This window comes from Eleutherodactylus coqui, chromosome 8 (genome assembly GCF_035609145.1).
Source record: "Eleutherodactylus coqui strain aEleCoq1 chromosome 8, aEleCoq1.hap1, whole genome shotgun sequence".
Lineage (NCBI taxonomy): Eukaryota > Metazoa > Chordata > Amphibia > Anura > Eleutherodactylidae > Eleutherodactylus > Eleutherodactylus coqui.
The window spans coordinates 196,081,627-196,103,245 of record NC_089844.1 but is presented as its reverse complement, the minus strand read 5'-3'; the positions used below and the strand labels follow the sequence as shown (position 1 = coordinate 196,103,245).

Sequence of the window (21,619 nt, the reverse complement as noted above, 5' to 3'; positions counted from 1 at the left end):
CTGTATCTGGAATCCTGGGGATGTGCTCTTCTGCTCCCAGAGGTGGGATTAGGATGTTTTTTAATTTCATTGTTTTTGTGGTTATCCATCACACACCCAGAATAAGACAAACAGCAGGATGTGGCGAGAGCTAAGCTGTGAGCAGATCAGGGAAGCGGTTGTTCTCCTACTACCGTATCAGGTTAAAGTACAGTTGAGTTTAAATGAAAAAGAGCAGTCCCACCTTTGTCCGGCTTCAGCTGCCTGTTCCTTCCCGCAGGTATATCTTGCAAGATTAGATCATGTAAATTTCCCTTTAGCATCAGTCACCCCCACCAAACATTTCCTGTAGCTGCCAATAAGATTGACATAATGTTGAGGAGGAATTCTGGACCCTTTCACCCTGCAAATCCATTTCAGTTCATCAGTATTTCTGGGATGCCTTATATGCACATCCCTCTTCAGGACATGTCACAGCATCTCCATAGAGTTATGGTAAGCACTTTGACTTGGCCATTCCAGAACACAAATCTTCCTTCCTACTACTCTCTAATTCATTACTTGTCTGCTTTGGGTCGTTCCCTTGTTGCATCACTGATCATCTCTTCAGCTTGAGGTCCTGGACAGCTGCCTTTACATCACTCTGTAAGATGTATCCTATAGACCTTAGGCCGCCTGCAGACGGGCGGGTCGGATCCGGCGGCGAGAATCCTCGCCGCGGGACCCGACCCGAGCGCCTACAGGGACGAGCGCGTACTCACCCGCGCCCGGCGGCCCCTGCTCTTTCATGTGCCGGCTGACGGGCAGCCGGCGCATGCGCAGACCGGAGCCGGCGGCCGGGTGAGTGACGTTTCTGTGCAAGGCTCTGCGAGCCCCGCACAGAAATAGGACATGCCGCGGTTTGTTTGCCGATTGCATAGGAGTGCGTATTGTAATGCACTCCTATGCAGGCTTTCAGTGGCGGAAATCCCGTGGGAAATCCCGCCGCGGGATTTCCGCCCGTGTGCAGGCGGCCTTAGAATTCATTCTTCTCTCAATAATCACAAGGCATCCAAGCAATGATGCCCTCCCCACCATAACCGTAAAGCCCAGTTCCTCCTCCATCATTGTACACAAACCATGATACCCCCTGCACTAAAGCCCCAAACCTTGATGTCTCTTCCACCAGGCTTCACAGTTGGCTAAAGCTTGGTGTTGCTATGCAGTGTTATTCTTCCTCTACATTGTGCCCTTTTGGTATGAACGTGCCCTTTGGCTCATCCGTCCACTGAACATTTCCCAGAAGCACTGTGGGACATCCAGGTGGTCTCGGTGTACTTGAGATAGCCACAGTGTTATTTTTGGCTAGCAGCAGGTTCCTTCTTGGGGTCCTTCCATGATCACCATTCTTGGTCAGTATTTCTGTAATAGTGGACACATGAACAGAGTTTTCTGCAGTCCGTAAACTAAACTAAAAGTAAAATAGGTGAGCAAAATGCAAAAATGGTAAAAATGTATCAGACAACTCCAGCTGCAGGGATACAATGTAGCGACGTTTCAGGCAAATGATGTAGTATGAAGTCTGTCTAGAGTTGCTCTGTACTAGTGTGTGCTCACCTATTGGTTTTTATTTAGGTCTATTTATGAACATTGATAATGTGACTGCAGCGCCTTATTTACACTCCTAAGAGCTTATTTTTCAATGGTACGATTTAATGTACCATATAATGTACTAAAAAACTTTTTTTTAAATTCCAAGTGGAGAGAAATGGAAAAAAAATGACATTCCGCCATCTTTCGGTACATCCTGTTACTACGGCACACAAACTGCAGCAAAAATGACAGGATAACTTTATTCTATGGGTCAGTACGATTATTACGATATCAAACTTTTATAGTTTTTTTTGCTGTACTACTTGTATTTTTTTTTTTAAATATTTAATTTTTTTAAAATTATTTTCTGTCTCCATTTTCTGCGCGCAATACCGTTTAAAATTTTCTGCCGACATTACTGTGTTAGGGCTCATTTTGTGCGGTACGTCCCGTCATTTCCACTGGTACCATTTTTGAATAAATACGATTTTTTGATGGCTTTTTATTACATTTTTTTATTTGAGACAGGGTGACTGAAAAAGCGCATTTCTGGCATTCTTTTTTTTTTTTTTACGGATGACATTCACCATGCAGAGTAAATAATGTATTACATTGAAAGATTGCACTTTTACAGACGCAGCGGTACCAAATACGTATTTTTGCTTTATTATTTAGATTCTTTTATTGTAAACATGGCAAAAGGTTGTTTTTTTTACTTTTATTACATTTTTTTTTTTAACAATTAGTAAAACTTTATTGTTTTTATTTTTACATTTTCTTTTAGTCCCCAAGGGGGACCACAACTAGTGTTGCTTTGATCACTCCTGCTGTATGATATAATGCTATAGCATTATATCCTACTGCATTCTGACAGGCAAGTCTATCAAGGCACCGCACGGGGACGGCTTGATAGGCATACTGCCAAGACAGCCCTGGGGCCTTTCAAAAGGCCCTCGGCTGCCATGGGGGGCGCACGTATGGGACATCGTTCGGGGGATTTAAATGCCGCTGTCAGAATAGACAGCAGTATTTAAAGGGTTCACAGCCCTGATTGGCCGAGTGGCGTGTCGGGGCTGTTGCCCGCAGGTGACAGCTGACACCCGCGATGTATGGAGGGAGGTAGCAGGACTTATAAGCAGTATGGGGCCGTCACTAAGGGGTTAATGGGTAGAGGACTTGTGAATCCACACTTGCAATATCATCTCCTTAAAGTAAACCCCTTTTTCAATTTGCTCTTAGCGAAGTCAGGTTTCCTTACTTACAGAACTCCTCTTTGAGCGTCCCTAGTTGCATTACAGGAGATTATGCTCAGCATGGCGTATACAGCGGATATAAGATGTCTAAACCCTATTACAAGGCCATGTGTTTGTCATGTTAATCATTTCAGATGTATTTCCCCTTTAATTTTGACCCATTATTTGTACAATTCCTTTGAAAAACAAACTGGAAAAATTAAAAATAAGAAAACTAAAATCAATTATATTTGGGGGTGGGGTTGTGTTCTGAATTAGCCAATCCCATATAAGCTCCTGATAGTAGTCAGTACTACCATGCCAGTATTTACAGGGATTCTGGGTCCCCCATATAAAGCACATCAAAGGGATGTTGGAAGGTATTAAGGCCCATTTACACCAGCAGATGATCGCTCAAACGACAGCTTAGTGAAAGCTTTGAGCGATCATTTTGCATAAACTATTAAGTAGCGACTCAGCTACTTAATAGCAATTTAGTGTGCAAATGAAGCCTTTAGCTGAAAGCAGTTAATAGCCTGAGGGCTCTTATCTGCTTTCAGTTCCTTTGTTCTCCAATGGAAAACAATGCTATCAGCACTCCCTGCGGAGAACTGCTGATAAGACCAAAGGACGACTTTTAAGTTAGCCTGAATTTAACGATCAGCTAGCAGTGCATGATGGCCGCGCGTTTAGACGCAGCGATGATTGCTCAAACGATTGTACAATTTTTGAGTGATCATCGTTCCGTGTAAATGGGCCTTTAGTCAGGAGAAGGAGGCCAAAACATCTTCAAGACATCACATATACCATAAAGCACGGCGAGGACGTCAGCAAGACGACTACATTTGGTACCACAGTGACATTACTAAGAATGTGACGGTCCTCAAAAATTGATGAAAAGACCAAAGGAAAATTGCTTTTTTTTAACATGACAAAATACGGGCATTTTAACATTTTAATAGACTTTTTATATCCACTGCAGGAATTACAAAGTTTTAGGCAAGCCCTGCTTGTGCAGAAGTTTAGGGACTTTTTGCTGTCTGCACTTTAAAAAAAGAAAGAAGAAGAAAAAGGGGGGAGATGATTTATTGGGAGGGGTGTGGCTGATCCATCCCAACACATTTACGTGGGACTTATTTCAGAAAATGGTGTGAATTCCACCAGAAATCTATGTCCGCTCGTAGATTTCTATGGAAGCTCACGTGCGCTGTGCCGTAGATCTGTATAGGAGAGAGAGAGAGACAGACAGACAGCGAGCACAGGCCTCTGAAAAGTGTCCGATTTTTGGCCAACATGAGGACATCAGCAGCGGGTGTTAGAAATACCTCACCCGACTCCCTGTCACCTCCCCTAACAGAACCACAATTAGTTCCCGCTGCTTAAGGCAGCTGACAGGTTCCCTTTAATTAGTAATCAGTGCAAAAATCCAGGGAATTCCAAAGGGTTCACTTACTTTTTCTTGCAAATATCTTTCTGCATAAAGGAGGAGCCACCAATGTTTAAAGTATCAGCTACTTTTTTAGTCAAAGCTTTGTCTACTCAAAGGATGCTAGGGAACCAGCTGAGACCCTTTGCCCCCTGGAGACCTACTAAGACCTTCTGCCACTGTTGAAAACCCTTAGCCGGGACACCCCTTTAACATGTGAGGTAGAAGGTCCTGGGGACCACCATGGGACACAACTGACACCAGGACTGTCTGCACCTACCGAGGGGGCGCACTACTACTGGGAAACTTTACTAAGGGAACGTCTGACTTGATGTTTCCACCCAAACTTCATGGTGGCCCAAGGCAGAACTGCTGCCGGTCTGGTGTGTGCCAGTCCCCGCAACCTAGTAAGTGGGGTCCCTGTGATGAGCAGCTTGTCTCCTGGGATCTGTGATGTGACCACAGCTGGCGTGCACACGTATGTGTGTATACATATGACTGTATGTATGCGTGTAGATGCTTGTGTGAGTGATGGTCAGTTCTTCCAGCCCGGCCTGCCACCACGCTTTCTCCAGAGGATTCTCCATCTCTGCATCATTCATTATTCATGGCGGCGGAAGCGGCTCATGCCGGACCGCCAGAGGACTGCGCTCTGTGTTGGCAGAAGAGCTCACGCTCAGCAAGTTGACCTGGAGGCTGCACAATCCCCCCATTGTCCTCCCCACCCTGAGAACCGCAGTCCCCAGGCAGGCACCGTGGGAGGACGGCTCAGTCACAGGGTGGGGGAAGCTTTGATGTACAACCAGGGGTCATGGGGTAAATAATAGATAACAGCCCCCCAACATATGACATCATCAGGCAGAATGAGCAGATGAAACGCCCGACTGTACCAGGCTCAGATACGCAGTTCAGCAGCCAGTATCACACGACAGGCTTAGATACGCAGTTCAGCAGCCAGTATCACACGACAGGCTCAGATACGCAGTTCAGCAGCCAGTATCACACGACAGGCTTAGATACACAGTTCAGCAGCCAGTATCACACTCAATACAGGCTTAGATACGCAGTTCAGCAGCCAGTATCACACTCACGACAGGCTTAGATACACAGTTCAGCAGCCAGTATCACACTCACGACAGGCTTAGATACACAGTTTTTCAGCAAGTATCACACAAACCACAGGCTAAGATATACAATTTAGCAGCCAGTATCACATACACAACAGGCTTAGATACACAGCTCAGCAGCCAGTATCACACGCACAAAAGGCTTAGATATACAGTTCAGTAGCTGTTATCACACGCATGATAGGCTTAGGTACACAGCATAGCAGATGGTATCACACGCACAATAGGCTTAGATAGACAGCTCAGTAGCCAGTATCACACACACAATAGGCTTAGATACACAGCTCAGTAGCCAGTATCACACAAAACAAGATATGCTTAGATACACAGCTCGGCAGGCAATATCACACAAACAAGATATGCTTAGGTACATAGCTGAGCAGAAGGTATCACACACAGGACAGGCTTAGACACAGCTCAGCAGCCAGTATCACACACACAACAGGCTTAGATACACAGCTCAGCAGCCAGTATCACACACACAATAGGCTTAGATATACAGTTCAGCAGCTGTTATTACACACATGATAGGCTGAGGTGCACAGCATAGCAGAGGGTATCAAACGCATTAAAATTAGATACACAGCTGAGCAGATGGTATCACACAGGAAAGGTTTAGATACACAGCACCATATGCGGCAATTATCTATACCGAAGTAGCGGATATATGGGTGGGGGAGGGGCAGGATGGAGTGTGAGGAGGGGCCGGGTGAGCTAAGTAGGGCTGGATTAGATACATGAGTTGATACATTGTATCTGGAGGGGCGGGGTTGGCGCGGTGCTGAAGGAGAGCGGCCGGCGGTCGCACAGAAGACGCAGACCGATCGCAGAGGCGCAGAATGCAGAGAGGGAGCGGCCGCTGAGCGCAGGATGATAGTCGCCTGGATCCTCGGACTGTGTGTTGCCGGAGCCGGGGGCAACCCCAATGGCAGGGATATCAGCGCCGGCATGGTGAGAGCTGCTGCAGGTCCGGGGGGCTCACTGCGGGGACCGCAGCATCATGACCCCACAGGAGCTCTATCATCCCCACTACACCCCACATCATCACCTCCACTACCCCAGACATCATCACCATCACCTCCACTACACCCCACATCATCACCATCACCTCCACTACACCCCACATCATCACCATCACCTCCACTACCCCAAACATCCTCACCATTACCTCCACTACCCCCAACATCCTCACCATCATCCCCACTACACCCCACATCATCACCATCACCTCCACTAACCCCAACATCCTCACCATTACCTCCACTACCCCCAACATCCTCACCATTACCTCCACTACCCCCGACATCATCATCATCACCTCCACTACCCCCAACATCCTCACCATCACCTCCACTACCCCCAACATCCTCACCATCACCTCCACTACCCCCAACATCCTCACCATCACCTCCACTACCCCCAACATCCTCACCATCACCTCCACTACACCCCACATCATCACCATCACCTTCACTACACCCCACATCATCATCATCACCTCCACTACCCCCAACATCCTCACCATCACCTCCACTACACCCCACATCATCACCATCACCTCCACTACCCCCAACATCCTCACCATCACCTCCACTACACCCCACATCATCATCATCACCTCCACTACCCCCAACATCATCACCATTACCTCCACTACCCCCAACATCCTCACCATTACCTCCACTATCCCCAGCATCATCATCATCACCTCCACTACCCCCAACATCCTCACCATTACCTCCACTACCCCCAACATCCTCACCATTACCTCCACTATCCCCAGCATCCTCACCATCACCTCCACTACCCCCAACATCCTCACCATTACCTCCACTATCCCCAGCATCCTCACCATCACCTCCACTACCCCCAACATCCTCACCATCACCTCCACTACCCCCAACATCATCATCATCATCACCTCCACTACACCCCACATCATCACCATCACCTCCACTACCCCCAACATCCTCACCATCACCTCCACTACCCCCAACATCCTCACCATTACCTCCACTATCCCCAGCATCCTCACCATTACCTCCACTATCCCCAGCATCCTCACCATTACCTCCACTATCCCCAGCATCCTCACCATTACCTCCACTATCCCCAGCATCCTCACCATCACCTCCACTACCCCCAACATCCTCACCATTACCTCCACTATCCCCAGCATCCTCACCATCACCTCCACTACCCCCAACATCCTCACCATCACCTCCACTACCCCCAACATCATCATCATCATCACCTCCACTACACCCCACATCATCACCATCACCTCCACTACCCCCAACATCCTCACCATCACCTCCACTATCCCCAGCATCATCATCACCTCCACTACCCCCAACATCCTCACCATCACCTCCACTACCCCCAACATCCTCACCATCACCTCCACTACCCCCAACATCCTCACCATCACCTCCACTACCCCCAACATCATCATCATCATCACCTCCACTACCCCCAACATCCTCACCATCACCTCCACTACCCCCAACATCCTCACCATCACCTCCACTACCCCCAACATCATCATCATCATCACCTCCACTACACCCCACATCATCACCATCACCTCCACTACCCCCAACATCCTCACCATCACCTCCACTATCCCCAGCATCATCATCACCTCCACTATCCCCAGCATGATCATCACCTCCACTATCCCCAGCATCATCATCACCTCCACTACCCCCAACATCATCACCATCACCTCCACTATCCCCAGCATCTACACCATTAACTCAACATTTTCACTATCAATGAAAGGTGAGTTATGCTTTAAGTAAATTTTGGGGGTATTGGAAAAGCCCCTTAAGACCCACGCCTAGAGGGATTTGATGGGGAACAGGAATGCCAGGATTAAGTTGTAAGTGGCAATTAAAGTCCAGAGGTTGGCTGATCGGGCATGGCTAGGGACCAAGATGGCAAGCAGGGCAGGCATGTCAATTAATAATGTGACTCCTCTCTCAGTTTTCTCTGGCTTTCCTTGCTCAATTTATGGTGGGGACAAGACCATTTGACCCCCATAGCAACTGAAGGTACATCCCTGTTCTGAACCTCTCCAGTAGTACCATCACCACTTTTTGTTTTACTCATTTTATATAGCACATGTGTTGTCTGCAGCGCTGTACAGACATGATGTGTCCCGGGTTCCATTGGGGCTCACAATCCAAATTCCAAAGTAACCTTTCAGGCTGTTTGTTTGGGAGAAAGCTGGAGAACATGGAAGAAACCCACATGGCTAGAACAGACAAACTGCATGCACATGTTGCCCTTGGTTGGGTTTGAACTCAGGGCCCCAGCGCTGCAAGAAAATCGTGCTATCCACTATCACCAGTATCATAAAGCAAACCAGTATCCCCATCCTCATTAGTATCACCACCATCACCAACCACACCAGTATCAAAAAACCAACCAGTGTCACCAGGGGCTGACTGGCAAATTGTAGCCTGGGGGGCAAGCACACCTCATTGACCCATAAGTAATGTCCCACCCTACGGGTGGAAGCATACGGTGCAGCTGGTCACACACAGGTAAACCATGCCCACCTGAGCCAGCCAGTGGCTTGAAAATCACTATCAATGTTGTGCAGCCATTGGCTGCTACGGATGGGCATTGCCTGGCATGTGCAGCCAGTTACACAGTGTGTTTTCGCTCTTGGAGTATGTTCACATGGCAAAATCCGCTGCAGTGTTTTCAGTGGTGAATTCTGTCTCAAAAACTGCATGAAAATCTAAGGCTTTTCGGTGCACATCTCGACGCAGAGTTTGCCCAGTCTATCTGCATGTTGAATTCTAGCACGGAGAATCAGATTTCCGCATCAAGAAGTGACACTTTTCGGGCGTGCATTCACATGTCACTGATTTCCTGCTGATTTTTAGTGCAGATCTGCAGCAGATTTCAGCTTTTCAATTGAATTCAAATTGAAGGGGTGAAATCTACTGCGGCGCCCCTAGAGGATGTTCACACACAAAGGTAATGGTGCAGATTTTCAAAAAATACATCGAAATCGCCACCATTGGTACGGATTTTGGTGTGGATCTGCAGCAAACCTCACTCCTACTGATAAAGGGAAATCGGTTGCGGATCCCCACCAAAATCCTCACCATTGGTGCAGATTTTGATTTGTTTTTTGACACGGAAATTACTCAGATTTTGGTGCAGATTTTCCATGGTGGAAAATCTGCACTATTTTTGCTATATGTGAACGTATCCTTAGGCCTCCTTCACACGGGCGACAAAGTCGCACGATTTTCTAGCATTGCTACGATGCTACAAATCGCATGTATGAGAAGCCCATGGTTTCCTACGGGTTCCTTCACACATGAGATGTTTTGTAGCATGCTACAAAACGACACACAAACCTCGCAGGTCCGGCGATATGCCCGCGACACGCGAGGTTTTGTAGCCCATGTTTCTCTATGGAGCCTTCCTCTCTGTTGCATCGCATCACACAAAAAACGCGGTTTGCATGCGATGCGATGCAACTTTGACAGTAGCAGATGCTACAAAGTCGCGGGATTTTGTAGCGTCACTTGCGACTTTGTAGCGCTGCAAAATTGCGGTATTGCTGCTAGAAAATCGCAGCGATATCGCGTGGTGCTTCTATGCGATGTCGCTGCTATTTTCTCGCAGCGATGCGGTGTCGCTCGTGTGAAGGAGGCCTTAATGTGTTGATCTCTTTAACATTAAAAGGACACTAGAATTAACCTCAGTATATATATGTATACACAGCAGCGGAATGACACTCAGAACATAAATACTGTACCAGAACTAGGCTCATATCATAGATACGGCACCAGAACCTCATATGATAAATACAGTACAAGAAACAAGATCATACCATAAGGGCTCCTGCACACTTGCGTTTTTCTTGCACGTTTTTTTCACACGATTGTCACTGGCACTTTCTAATGTTACAAAACGCATCACAAGTTGGTGCTTTGCAATTTTTGTGCGATACGTTTTTAATAGAGATGAGCGAGCACCAAAATGCTCGGGTGCTCGTTACTCGAGCCAAGCTTTTTGTAATGCTCGAGAGCTCGTTTCGAGTATCGAACCCCATTGAAGTCAATGGGAGACTCAAGCATTTTTCAAGGTGACCCATGCTCTGCATTGTTTTCAATAGAGCCGCTTACATGTAAGCCCTTCCCTGAAAAACAATAATTTTAGTGTAATAAATAAATAAACTTACCTTTCCGCCGCTGCAGTGTCCCTCGCGGGGATGAAGAACATATCTGCCGCATGCGGCAGATGTTTCCTTCATCCCCGCTAGTAAAAAGAATTCCCTGCTGCTGCACCTGCCACATCTGTGACAGATGCAGCAGAGGAATTCTTCAATTCCCTACCGCAGCTGTCATGTTTGACAGCTCCGATAGAGGATTCTGCTGCTGGTACCCTGTCATTGGTTTTCAGGGAAAGGCTTTAAACATAAGCCCTTCCCTGAAAAACAATAATTTTAGTGTAAATAAATAAACTTACCTGTCCGCCGCTGCTGTATCCCCGCAGGGATGAATACTCTCCCTCTGTTCCCTAGTGTTAGCTATCACTCCGCGCTTTTTTGTCATCAGCAAATTTGATCAGTTTCCCATCAATTCCCTCCTCCAGATCATTTATAAAAATGTTGACCAACACTGGGCCTAGGACAGAGCCTTGTGGTCCCCACCTGATACATTCTTCCACTTGGATGTGCAGCCATTAATGCCCACTCTTTGAGTGCGATCACTCAGCCAGTTGTGAAACCACCTGTACCTCCATGTCAACACCTCAATCTTTTTAACTCACTCAATGTGCCGGACGCAGGGCATTCTATAAAGAGCGACCTTCAATACTCGCCAGTTTCCTGCACACACTGTGAGAGAAGAAACGGGGTAAGTAGTCAAGTGCTCTTTCTAGAGGATGCTGCATCCGGCAGTCTGAGTGAGACGGCTGATTCAACTGCCTCTGTCTGTGACTCTCTTCCTCTGGAGTCCGGGATGCTGTGCAATGCTTCCATTAGACATTGCATAGTCTGAGGATAGCAGCAGTGGCCACAGCGCAAGTCATATAGCCTAGCGCCCCTAAGCGCTCACTGAAGACCAGCCCGGCAGGGGGACTTATGTCCCTTGAGCTAGGTCACCCCCTGAGTATCACCAGTATCTTAAACCTTACCAGTATCACCATCATCATCAGTACTATAAACCTGGCCAGTATCACCACCGTCATCAACCATATCCGACTCACCATCATCACCAGTATCCTAAACCAGTGTCATGACCATCACCAACCTCACCAGGATCATATACCTCTCCTATCTTATAAACCTCTCCAGTATCCCCACCAACAGCAGTATCATAAGCCTCTCCAGGTATCCCCATCATCACATACCTCCCCCATATCATAAACTCCTCCAGTATGACTGCTATAACCAATGTCATAAACCTCTATAGTATCACCAGTATCATAAACCGCCCCAATATCCCCATCATCACCAGTATCATAAACCGCCCGAGTATCCCCATCATCATCAGTATCATAAACCGCCCCAGTATCCCCATCATCATCAGTATCATAAACCGCCCCAGAATCCCCATCATCATCAGTAACATAAACCACCCCAGAATCCCCATCTTCACCTCTTTCACCAGTATCATAAACTTGACCAGTATCCCCAATTTCACCAGTATCTCCATACAAGTAAAGATCTCCATTGACGCCAACCTCAACCTCAGTCTGTGGTTTAGCCTGTCAATGAAGAAGGGGTTTGTATTTTCCCCCCTCTCTGATCGCACAGGACTGGCTGACGCGTTACGGTTACCTGCCCCCTCCGGACCCCTACTCTGCACAGCAGCAAACGCTGGATGGACTGAGGGAAGCCGTGAAAACAATGCAGAAATTTGCAGGCCTGAAGGAAACGGGGATTCTCGGTAATGATTGCACTCTTATGTTTCCTGTCCTGATACACCGCAGACCGTCTAATATCCCCTATGTCCCCCCAGTGTATGGAGTTATCCCCATACTTAATGTCACACTGTGATCTTGCTCTCCGCCGCAGATAAAGAAACCATTGCCATGATGCACAAACCTCGCTGTTCTCTTCCTGACATCATACCGTATGGATATCAGAGACACCGTAGAAAGCGATATGCTGTCAGCGGGTCAGTCTGGCAGAAGAGAGACCTGAGCTGGAGGTAGGAGGCACTAAGCAGCAGGTACAACAATGTGCCATGTGAACCTATCAGATATCAATGCCAACGTGGTGTCCAATCATTAGTACACTGGTTCTAGGAGTGAGTGCCATCCTAGAGGACAGTGACCCTCTGAGCATCACTGCATGCATCCAAACACCCCATATCTGGGGCAGATTTACTGCCCATTGTAGGCTTTTCCAAAAATGTACATTTTTGGATATTGCTAAAGCTTTCCAAGCTAGGGGGAGGGTGATGTGTTGGTGTACGGGGGACACACAGGAGAAATACTGGACACAGATTTGTGAGGAGCATAGGAGGAGGCGAAGATCAAAGATTACATGTGGGGGGTATCCAGGATATTAGGACATAGATGTATGGGGGACAGGTTGTATATATTACATGTGGGGGTATCAGGATATTGGGTCAGAGATGTATGGGGGGGCAGGTTGTATATAGATTACATGTGGGGGAGTATCAGGATATTAGGTCAGAGATGTATGGGGGGGACAAGTTGTATATAGATTACATGCGTGGGTATCAGGATATTTGGACAGAGATGTTTAGGGCGGACAGGTTGTATATAGATTACATGTGTGGGGGTATCGGGATATTAGGTCAGAGGTGTATGGGGGGGACAAGTTGTATATAGATTACATGCGTGGGTATCAGGATATTTGGACAGAGATGTTTAGGGCGGACAGGTTGTATATAGATTACATGTGTGGGGGTATCGGGATATTAGGTCAGAGATGTATAGGGGGCAGGTTGTATATAGATTACATGTGGGGGTATCAGGATTATCAGGATATTAGTTCAGTGCTGTATGGGTGAACAGGTTGTATATAGATTACATATGGGGGGTATCAGGATATTTGGACATAGATGTATGGGGGACAGGTTGTATATATTACATGTGGGGGTATCGGGATATTAGGTCAGAGATGTATAGGGGGCAGGTTGTATATAGATTACATGTGGGGGTATCAGGATATTAGTTCAGTGCTGTATGAGTGAACAGGTTGTATATAGATTACATATGGGGGGTATCAGGATATTTGGACAGAGATGTATGGGGGGACAGGTTGTATATAGATTACATGTGTGGGGTATCAGGATATAAGGTCAGAAATGTATGGAGGGACAGGTTGTATATAGATTACATGTGGGGGGTATCAGGATATTAGGTCAGAGATATATGGGGGGACAGGTTGCATATAGATTACATGTGGGGGGTATCAGAATATTAGGTCAGAGATGTATGGGGGGACAGGTTATATAGAGATTACATGTGGAGGGTATCAGGATATTTGATCAGAAATGTATGGGGGGGACAGTTTGTATATAGATTACGTGGGTATTAGTGTATCTTGACGCTACCGGAAGCTAGGGGTTTGACAGGGAAAGCGCCCCTGTCACACCCCTAGCTCCCGATTGGCTGTCTTAATGTAGGTCCTAGCAGCAGCGTGTTCCTTTTCATTTAGGCTGGGGTCGGATTCCTGTAGCCGGGGAACATACAGTTCATCGCTGCCGCTGCTGCCAAAGTGTTTGCCTGACGAAACAGCATCCCCCCGACCGCTCTCCACCACTTCCTGCTCCTGCATGCCCACGCCAGCCATCTGCCACAAACTGCTGAGCTCATGAGACTTGCGGCTCCCCCCTCCGGTGCTCACCGATCCTGCACGCCCAGCGATTGCATGTCAGCGCTGCTGTGCCACAACACCCGACCCCCGCCTCTGACCTTATTGGCCCCGAATGCACCAGTGAGCCTCAGGACTAGGGGAAAGAGAGCGGTCGAGGACAGGGGAGACAGCTGGAGAACCCCACAGCTTGTTGTGTGCTCCTGCCACACCGATGACCGGGGGCGACAGCCGCACACCCCGTGAACTTCTGCACTGCTGGGAGGCTGATGCCGCGCCTGAGCACGGGGTATACAGAGAGCCGCAGACCACGCTCTGCTTCTTCAGCCATGTTGGGAGCACCTGTGAGGCCGAGGACGGGTGACAGCCAATCAGAAACAGGGGGCGTGAACCCCCTGTCAATAAGCTTGTATCTTGACTCCACCACTACTTCCGGTGGCATCAAGATACACTAATACCGATTACGTGTGGGGGGTATCTGGATGTTATGTCAGAGATGTATGGAGGGGACTGGTTGTATATAGATTACGTGTGGGGTTATCTGGATATTAGGTCATATATGTATGGAGGGGACTGGTTGTCATTGATAATATCTTGACCTGGATTTTGTTAATAATAGGCTGCCATTGATAGGACTAGCAGAAGGATGTGACCAGAGAGTAACAGTGGGGAATGTGCATTATATGGAAGCAGAGTTGCTGGTGGATTGGAGATGCACAATGTGTGTGTGATGCATGGCAGGGCAGAAGATGGTTAAGGATGTTGGACTAGTGTAGGCAGGAGATTATGAGGACATCCACTGGCATTTTTATTGACTCCTAATTAAGGTAGGAGCAGATTCTAGAGATGTTCTTGAGTCGGAGGCTGTAGAAGGTGCTGACAGTTTGGATTTGCAGTTTGAAGTACAGGGCAGAATGAAAGGTAACCCCAAGGAAGCAGGCTTGTGAAGAGGCATTAAATGTGATTGAGGTTGGAGGATATTGAGTGAGATGGAGAAAACTGAATTATGTTTTCCACATGGCCAGTTCTAGAAAGCGAGAAGAGAAGGAGATGGCTGATAGACACTGTGGGATTGTGGATACCAGAGAGTTGACACAAATCTACTTGTCTGGTCCAGATGTTATCAGCATAAAGGTGGTAATGAAAGCCATTTTGAGCTGTGCCAGACGAAGGTGTAGATAGAGGCGTAGTTGTCCTAGGACAGAGCAGTCAGGGCCATTTAGAGAGAGCACCAGAGCAGGTGGTGTGCGAGACACTGAATGCCTAGTTGGTGAGGTATAAGGCGATCCAGAAGAGGGCAAAGCCTGTGATGCCAATGGAAGGAAACATTTGTAACAGGAGGGACTATCATTGAAGCAGAGGACCGGTCTAGCGGAAGGCCAGTAATGTCACGAGGCTTTGGTTATGGTTAGGATGGTGTTAGTAGAGAGGTGAGGTTGGATACAAGCTGGTCAAAGAGTTGGATGAGAGGTGGGAGGACAGATCCAGGTAGATGTGCAGTTTGAGGAGTTTTGAGGTAGCTGGGCGTAATGATATAAGGCGAGAGTTGGCAAAGGGACAGCTTATAGAAGATACTTGTGATGATTATATGTTCAAAAGAAGGGAAGGCGCCAGTGCTCAGTGATAAGTTGAAGTCACGGGTTAAGTTTGGGATAAGTACAGTAGCAAGTTTGGGAATAATAGGGAAGGATTGGGTCAAGTGCACAGTTGGTAAGATGACATTTGTGGACTGGGGAATATTAGAATAACCCACTAGGAGTCTTCTTTTGCAGGGTGGAAAGTTTTCCAATTTCCCTCTCCCAAGAAATCACAAAACAACTGATTGAGAGCGCCCTTTTGGCATGGAGCCGAGAGAGCAATCTGCGCTTCTACAGGACTACAGCTGAGGATGCTGATCTACGTGTTAGCTTTCTGGGGGGGCCCCATGGAGATGGCTATCCCTTTGATGGTCCAGGAGGTACCCTGGGGCATGCCTTTTTTCCCGGCATAGGAGCCAGTGCAGGAGCCACTCATATGGATGCTGATGAGTCGTGGACATATAATGGTAAGATAGCAACTAGCCCACTGATGATAGGATGATATAAGCACTTGAATAGCGCACGCCATTGATAGTCCTGTTACTTGTGTTATTTAGTCATATTTACAAATGTCTTGCTTGTTTTTTTGATAAAATAAGGAAGTGGATTTGGGAAGGAAGAGAACTTGTGTCACATTTGTTGTCTGCGAGAGGGGGAAGGCTTGTGTTGCCACAAGGTGGCTTTGTGTGCTAATTGCACATATAGTGTCTGGTTCTTACAATGATGTAAATGGTTGCTAGCTCACGCTTATATCATATAGATGTTTGGGACATTGGGAATCAGAAGTCAAGCTGCATCCGCACGTGTGTCCAGGTTATTAACAGAGGGCGCTGGGTATGTCTTATCCTATCAGTGGCATGTACCATCTCATTACAAATACGTAGTACATGTAAGAGAACTGTGACGATGACCCCGTGAGCATTACTTGTAGAAGTCACCTGGGTCTACGCTCAACCACACACTCATGAGGCTTCACTTCTTCTATTATAGAGGCCACAGGAACGGATCTATTTGCAGTGGCTGTGCATGAGTTTGGCCATTCTCTGGGGTTGACACATTCATCTGCAGAGAATTCCATTATGAAGCCGTACTATCAAGGTACAGTGGGTAAGCACCAGAACTACAGGCTCCCTCCGGATGATGTGGAGGGAATCCAGGCATTGTATGGTAAGTTGTCTCCATCACTGGACGCTACACATGACTCCATCACAACTGCACACCTAACTTTATTCTCTTATACAGGGAGAAAAATTGTCCATCCAGCAGAAAAAGCTCCTCCTGCGCCAACTCAACGCTTTGTTCCTCCCCGAGGGCCTACATACAGGTACTAATTCCTCTTGTACAAGACATGTAATCAGATCACAATATTCGACCTGCCAAATGTCTGTGCCGTAACACTCTGGTGGGGCCAGAACCAAAAAAACCCACTGTAATCTAGATGCAGCCTGACCATTACCATACAAACACAGTTGCAACAAATGAGGAACCAATACTTACCTAGTGAGTGATGGTCAGGCAACCTTTCCAGTGTCAACCTTTACACCTATAGTCTTGTGTCCAACACCACATCTGTTCCTTAGTGACAACTGGTTTCACGGACCACAGAGGATGCCAACCCCAGACATTGCTAGCTTTATGGTGGGACGATACTGGAGTCTCCTTGACTGTATCACAATCCTGTTTATCTCTCCTTCATGATTTCCCAACGCATAATCTACAATATCTTGCACCAGGCCCGGACTCCCGCACCCAGACCGCTGCTCCGCTCACTTTGATGCTGTGTCTTCCATCCGAGGAGAAGTCTTCTTCTTTAAGAGTAAGCTTCACTTTGTTTGGTGTTTTCGATGACGATGTTCATAGATTCTGAGCAATATTCCTAATTTCTGCCTCCACAGATCGTTACTTCTGGCGGGTGCAGGCCACCAAGCAGCTGGTGTCTCTAAACCCTGCGCATCTTGGGCACTTTTGGCGTGGACTGCCCCCTGACCTGCCCAGGGTGGATACTGTATACGAAAGAGGCAACGACAGCAAAATCGTATTCATTGCAGGTGAGGGGAAAAAATCTAGATGCTTCTCCGTGACCATGTAATCCAGAATGCATCGATCCGTACTTTTCATATTTTGTATAACCCTTTCTTCAGAAATGACTGTAAGGAGCACGTACTATGTCAAAAATTTCTCCTGTCTGCGATCCCGATCAGAGGAATCTTTGACATAATTCGTGCTCCTTAGTCCTTTCTGAAGGGGTGTATCCTCGAAATGTGTTAAATATTGACCGTTTTTCAATATTAAAGGGGTTTTCCAGGGAAATACTATTGATGACCTATCATCAGGATAGGTCATCAATAGCTGATCGGCTGATTGAAATCAATGGGAGCCGTGTCTGCAGTTGCAAGCGCCGGCCACTACACGGAGGTCAGCGTGGAGGCTTTTGCTCCGACCGCTGTGTATTTGCGGTGCTGATAACATGCGCCCGCTCTGCTAAACAATGGACCCTGGAGAACCTCCGGGTTTATTTTTTTTTGTGAGAGTTGTGCCAATCAAATCCACAATTTTCTTTCTCCTCAGTCTACACGCTACGCGCCATGTCTATGGTTGGCGTTAGTGGACAGATAGCACCTCACCCCATTTCTTATAAAGAATAATAATCCTATAAGCTCCACCCCTACCTCTTCTCTTCTTGGATATGTTATATAACAGTGTCTATAGAACAGTATTAAACTCCCCCAAATACCACCCTGGCACAGAAAGTACATTTAGACCTGTAGCTGCTATCTATACAAAAGTGACATTCATTAGTCAGTTCGCCAAAGTCATTTACTCCAGTGCCGGACTATTGCTCTGTTTTTTGCACACAGTCTGCATCAAATGCAAGAGGTTTTGGGTTAGGTCCAGAGTCCTGGGTACCCTCCCCACTACTCTCTGAATAGCAGTGCCACCTAAATTCATTTCTTCACATCAGTAGGATCTGTGAGCTCGAACAGCCAAAGTTTCCAGGACTGTGTGGTGTCTGAACTCATGTGGTGCTACTTTGTGGTCCAGAGCTTGCAGCGGAGTGGTGCCAATTACTGTAGTGGCCAAAAGTAACTGTTCAAGTTGTGATCACTGAAGAGGAGACGTTACAGTAACCAGATCCTTTACTTCATTTCACTGAAGGAACAAATTACTGGGTGTTTAAAGACACGGTAGTGGAACCTGGCTACCCACGATCGCTCACGGATTTTGGGCTGGACACAGATGGAGTAGATGGAGCCTTTGTTTGGAAGCACAACAAGAAGACATACTTCTTCCAACACAATCGCTACTGGAGATTTGATGAGCAGCATGGTAGGATGGATCCCGGGTACCCTCGTGACAGTAACCTATGGCTAGGGCTGCCCCCCGATGTGGATGATGTCATCAGCTGGACAGACGGTGAGCTTGTGCACCATCATTACAGCCAGGAAATTGTCAAATGCTTTGACTGCTCGACACAACGTCACCTCCTGATATAATCTCCATACTGTCATCAGGGACTTCAGTAACCAATGTCCTATCTTAGAGTCACAGCCAGAGCTGCATTCACATTTGTGTTGGCTACCCCTCAGAGCTGCACTCGCCGAACAGCTTATAAGAGTTTCCTGTTGAATCAAAACCTGAAAATCCAAAGCCAGCAAGGATAAAAGGGGCCAACCATAATGTATTCCCTCCTCGGAAACTTAGGTGGCGTCCCGAGCCCATGCGTTATGTTCTGGATGACATGTTATGGCCATCCCATGCTCTGGATTTTCAGGCTTATACTAGCCCACTTGCCCTGGTCTTGTCCTGGGTCATGTCCCGCAGACAGTGGGGTGAGCCAACTCTTTCATAAAGGTAGTTTTCTGATCTTTATAGCTGGTCTGCTGTAGAAAAGTCTGATTGGTGGGAATCCAACTGTCAGAACCGCCAACCAATCCCAAGGACAGTTTTACCTGGACCGCCAGCAAGCACCGACACTTTCCATTAAAGGCAATGTGACATGAGATGTGATAGTGGTCAAATCTCCACCATTCAGACTTCTATGGCCAATATGTAGATATACACAGGGCAGGGTTGCAATGGAAGGTTAATCCCTATTTTTAAGCTGGAGCTAGAAAACATAGGATCACACCACTGATAGGTGACTGTTGGAGCTCACCTCCTCCATACACTCTGTCATACCAGTCAATAGACAAAGGTCGCAACTTACCTCCTCCTTTCTGAAGTGACACTGGTTCATATCACAGCTCAACTCCTCTTCCTTCACAGAGCATGGTCACTGCACAGTGGTTTGTAGATGACGTGGACAGCTCATCTCTCCTCCATGCACAGATCACATAATGCTCATTACATTGTTACACATGTCAATAGATGATGGTCACAGCTCACCTCCTCCCTGTCGTGAGCTCTCTAAATATCAGAGAGGCATGCTCAATACACATATCCATACAAGTCAATGTGACATCCCTTGGCATCCAGTGTTTCTAGGTTGCTTATATTGATCTGGAAGCTATAAAGCAAAATTTCTGCACTTCTATTTACAGAACAGCAACTGAGCCCAGATGTATCTGTCATATACAGAATTTTTTTTAAAAGTTTAGTACGGTGTTAGAGCAAAGTCTTATTGTTCTCAGTAAGGGAAACCAAGTAATCTTGTAGATATGATACCTTTTAATGGCCAACAAAAACACATGATGTTATAGTGAGCTTTCCAACCTACTCAGGGTCCTTCTTCATATACAGAAAACAATAGAAAAACCTACATAATGTAGGAATAAGGGAATATTAATAGAGATGAGCGAACGTACTCGGTAAGGCCGATTTCGCAATCGAGCACCGCGATTTTCGAGTACTTCACTACTCGTGTGAAAAGATTCGGGGGGCGCCGTGGGTGAGCGGGGGGTTGCAGAGGGAAGTGGGGGGGGGAGAGGGAGAGAGAGAGAGCTCCCCCGTTCCGCGCTGCTACTCCCCGCTCCACCACGCCACGCCCCGCCCCCCGGCGACCCCCGAATCTTTTCACCCGAGTAGTGAAGTACTCGAAAATCACTGTGCTCGATTGCGAAATCGGCCTTACCGAGTACGTTCACTCATCTCTAAATATTAACCCTTTTAAACAAAGGTGGGTGAGAAATAACTCAGAAGATCAGCGCTAGTCACTAAACCGACCCTACCAGCGCCCGGGGGACCCCCTAGAATTACTCCAGGATCTACTGCTATTCTGGTCACCAATTTCATGGAACAGCGCTGCACTACATTTCTCATAAATATACCAGAAACGGAGAGAGGCCCCCAAGTATTCCATAGAGGACAGACTGTCCCAGCATTAGAACATCTGAGGGGCATTGAAGAGCCCCATACTCATGAGCTATGACTAGTGGAGAGCGAGCTCTGGTGCGGAGGGGGCTGGAGACAACCTTAATGCAGTGATGCTAAATGCATCTTCTGGTTAGTCTGCAGCCCTGGGGAGTTCAGGGAGCGGCTGAGAGCAGATGAGGAGCACATCTTAGCATTACACTGCAGTAGGCGCGGCTCCTCCATGCTAGCTGTGTCCTTATACATTGGGGTCCTGGTGGCCATATTGCCAAGTGTTATTTATTGCAGACTGATCCCTCTCCTATGACATTACACCTCCACCCCAGGCCATTGCCATAATTAGACCAGGCTGAAAAATGATGGGTAACCATACAGGTTAGACAGAGAGATAGACGAACTCCCCACCAACATTCATATTACTTCAATGATTGGAAGAGATGAGCAGCTGCCAAGAATTTATAGTACCGCTAGTCTGAGCTGGGTCGGCCTTCAGAAGTGTGGCGTCTCACGCTGCATTTTTGTGCAGTTTTTTTTTTCTTTTTTAAGGCAAAGCCAGAAGTGGATTCAAAAGG

General features: G+C 47.2%; 1 protein-coding gene across 3 annotated transcripts in view; it reads left to right on the top strand.

Moving 5' to 3' along the window:
* The first annotated feature begins 6,103 nt into the window (after positions 1–6,103).
* Positions 6,104–21,619, top strand: part of MMP25 (matrix metallopeptidase 25) — a 28,814-nt gene continuing 13,298 nt past the window's right edge. Inside the window, exons 1-9 of one of the 3 annotated variants that reach the window (XM_066577183.1) lie at positions 6,104–6,287; positions 12,127–12,259; positions 12,388–12,523; positions 15,933–16,204; positions 16,728–16,904; positions 16,980–17,061; positions 17,471–17,553; positions 17,633–17,785; positions 18,894–19,151. In XM_066577183.1, the coding sequence (XP_066433280.1) occupies positions 6,207–6,287; positions 12,127–12,259; positions 12,388–12,523; positions 15,933–16,204; positions 16,728–16,904; positions 16,980–17,061; positions 17,471–17,553; positions 17,633–17,785; positions 18,894–19,151 (1,375 nt within the window). In that variant the 5' untranslated portion in view covers positions 6,104–6,206. The remainder of the gene's footprint in view (positions 6,288–12,126; positions 12,260–12,387; positions 12,524–15,932; positions 16,205–16,727; positions 16,905–16,979; positions 17,062–17,470; positions 17,554–17,632; positions 17,786–18,893; positions 19,152–21,619) is intronic. The other 2 variants (XM_066577184.1, XM_066577186.1) reach the window with 2 other exon arrangements.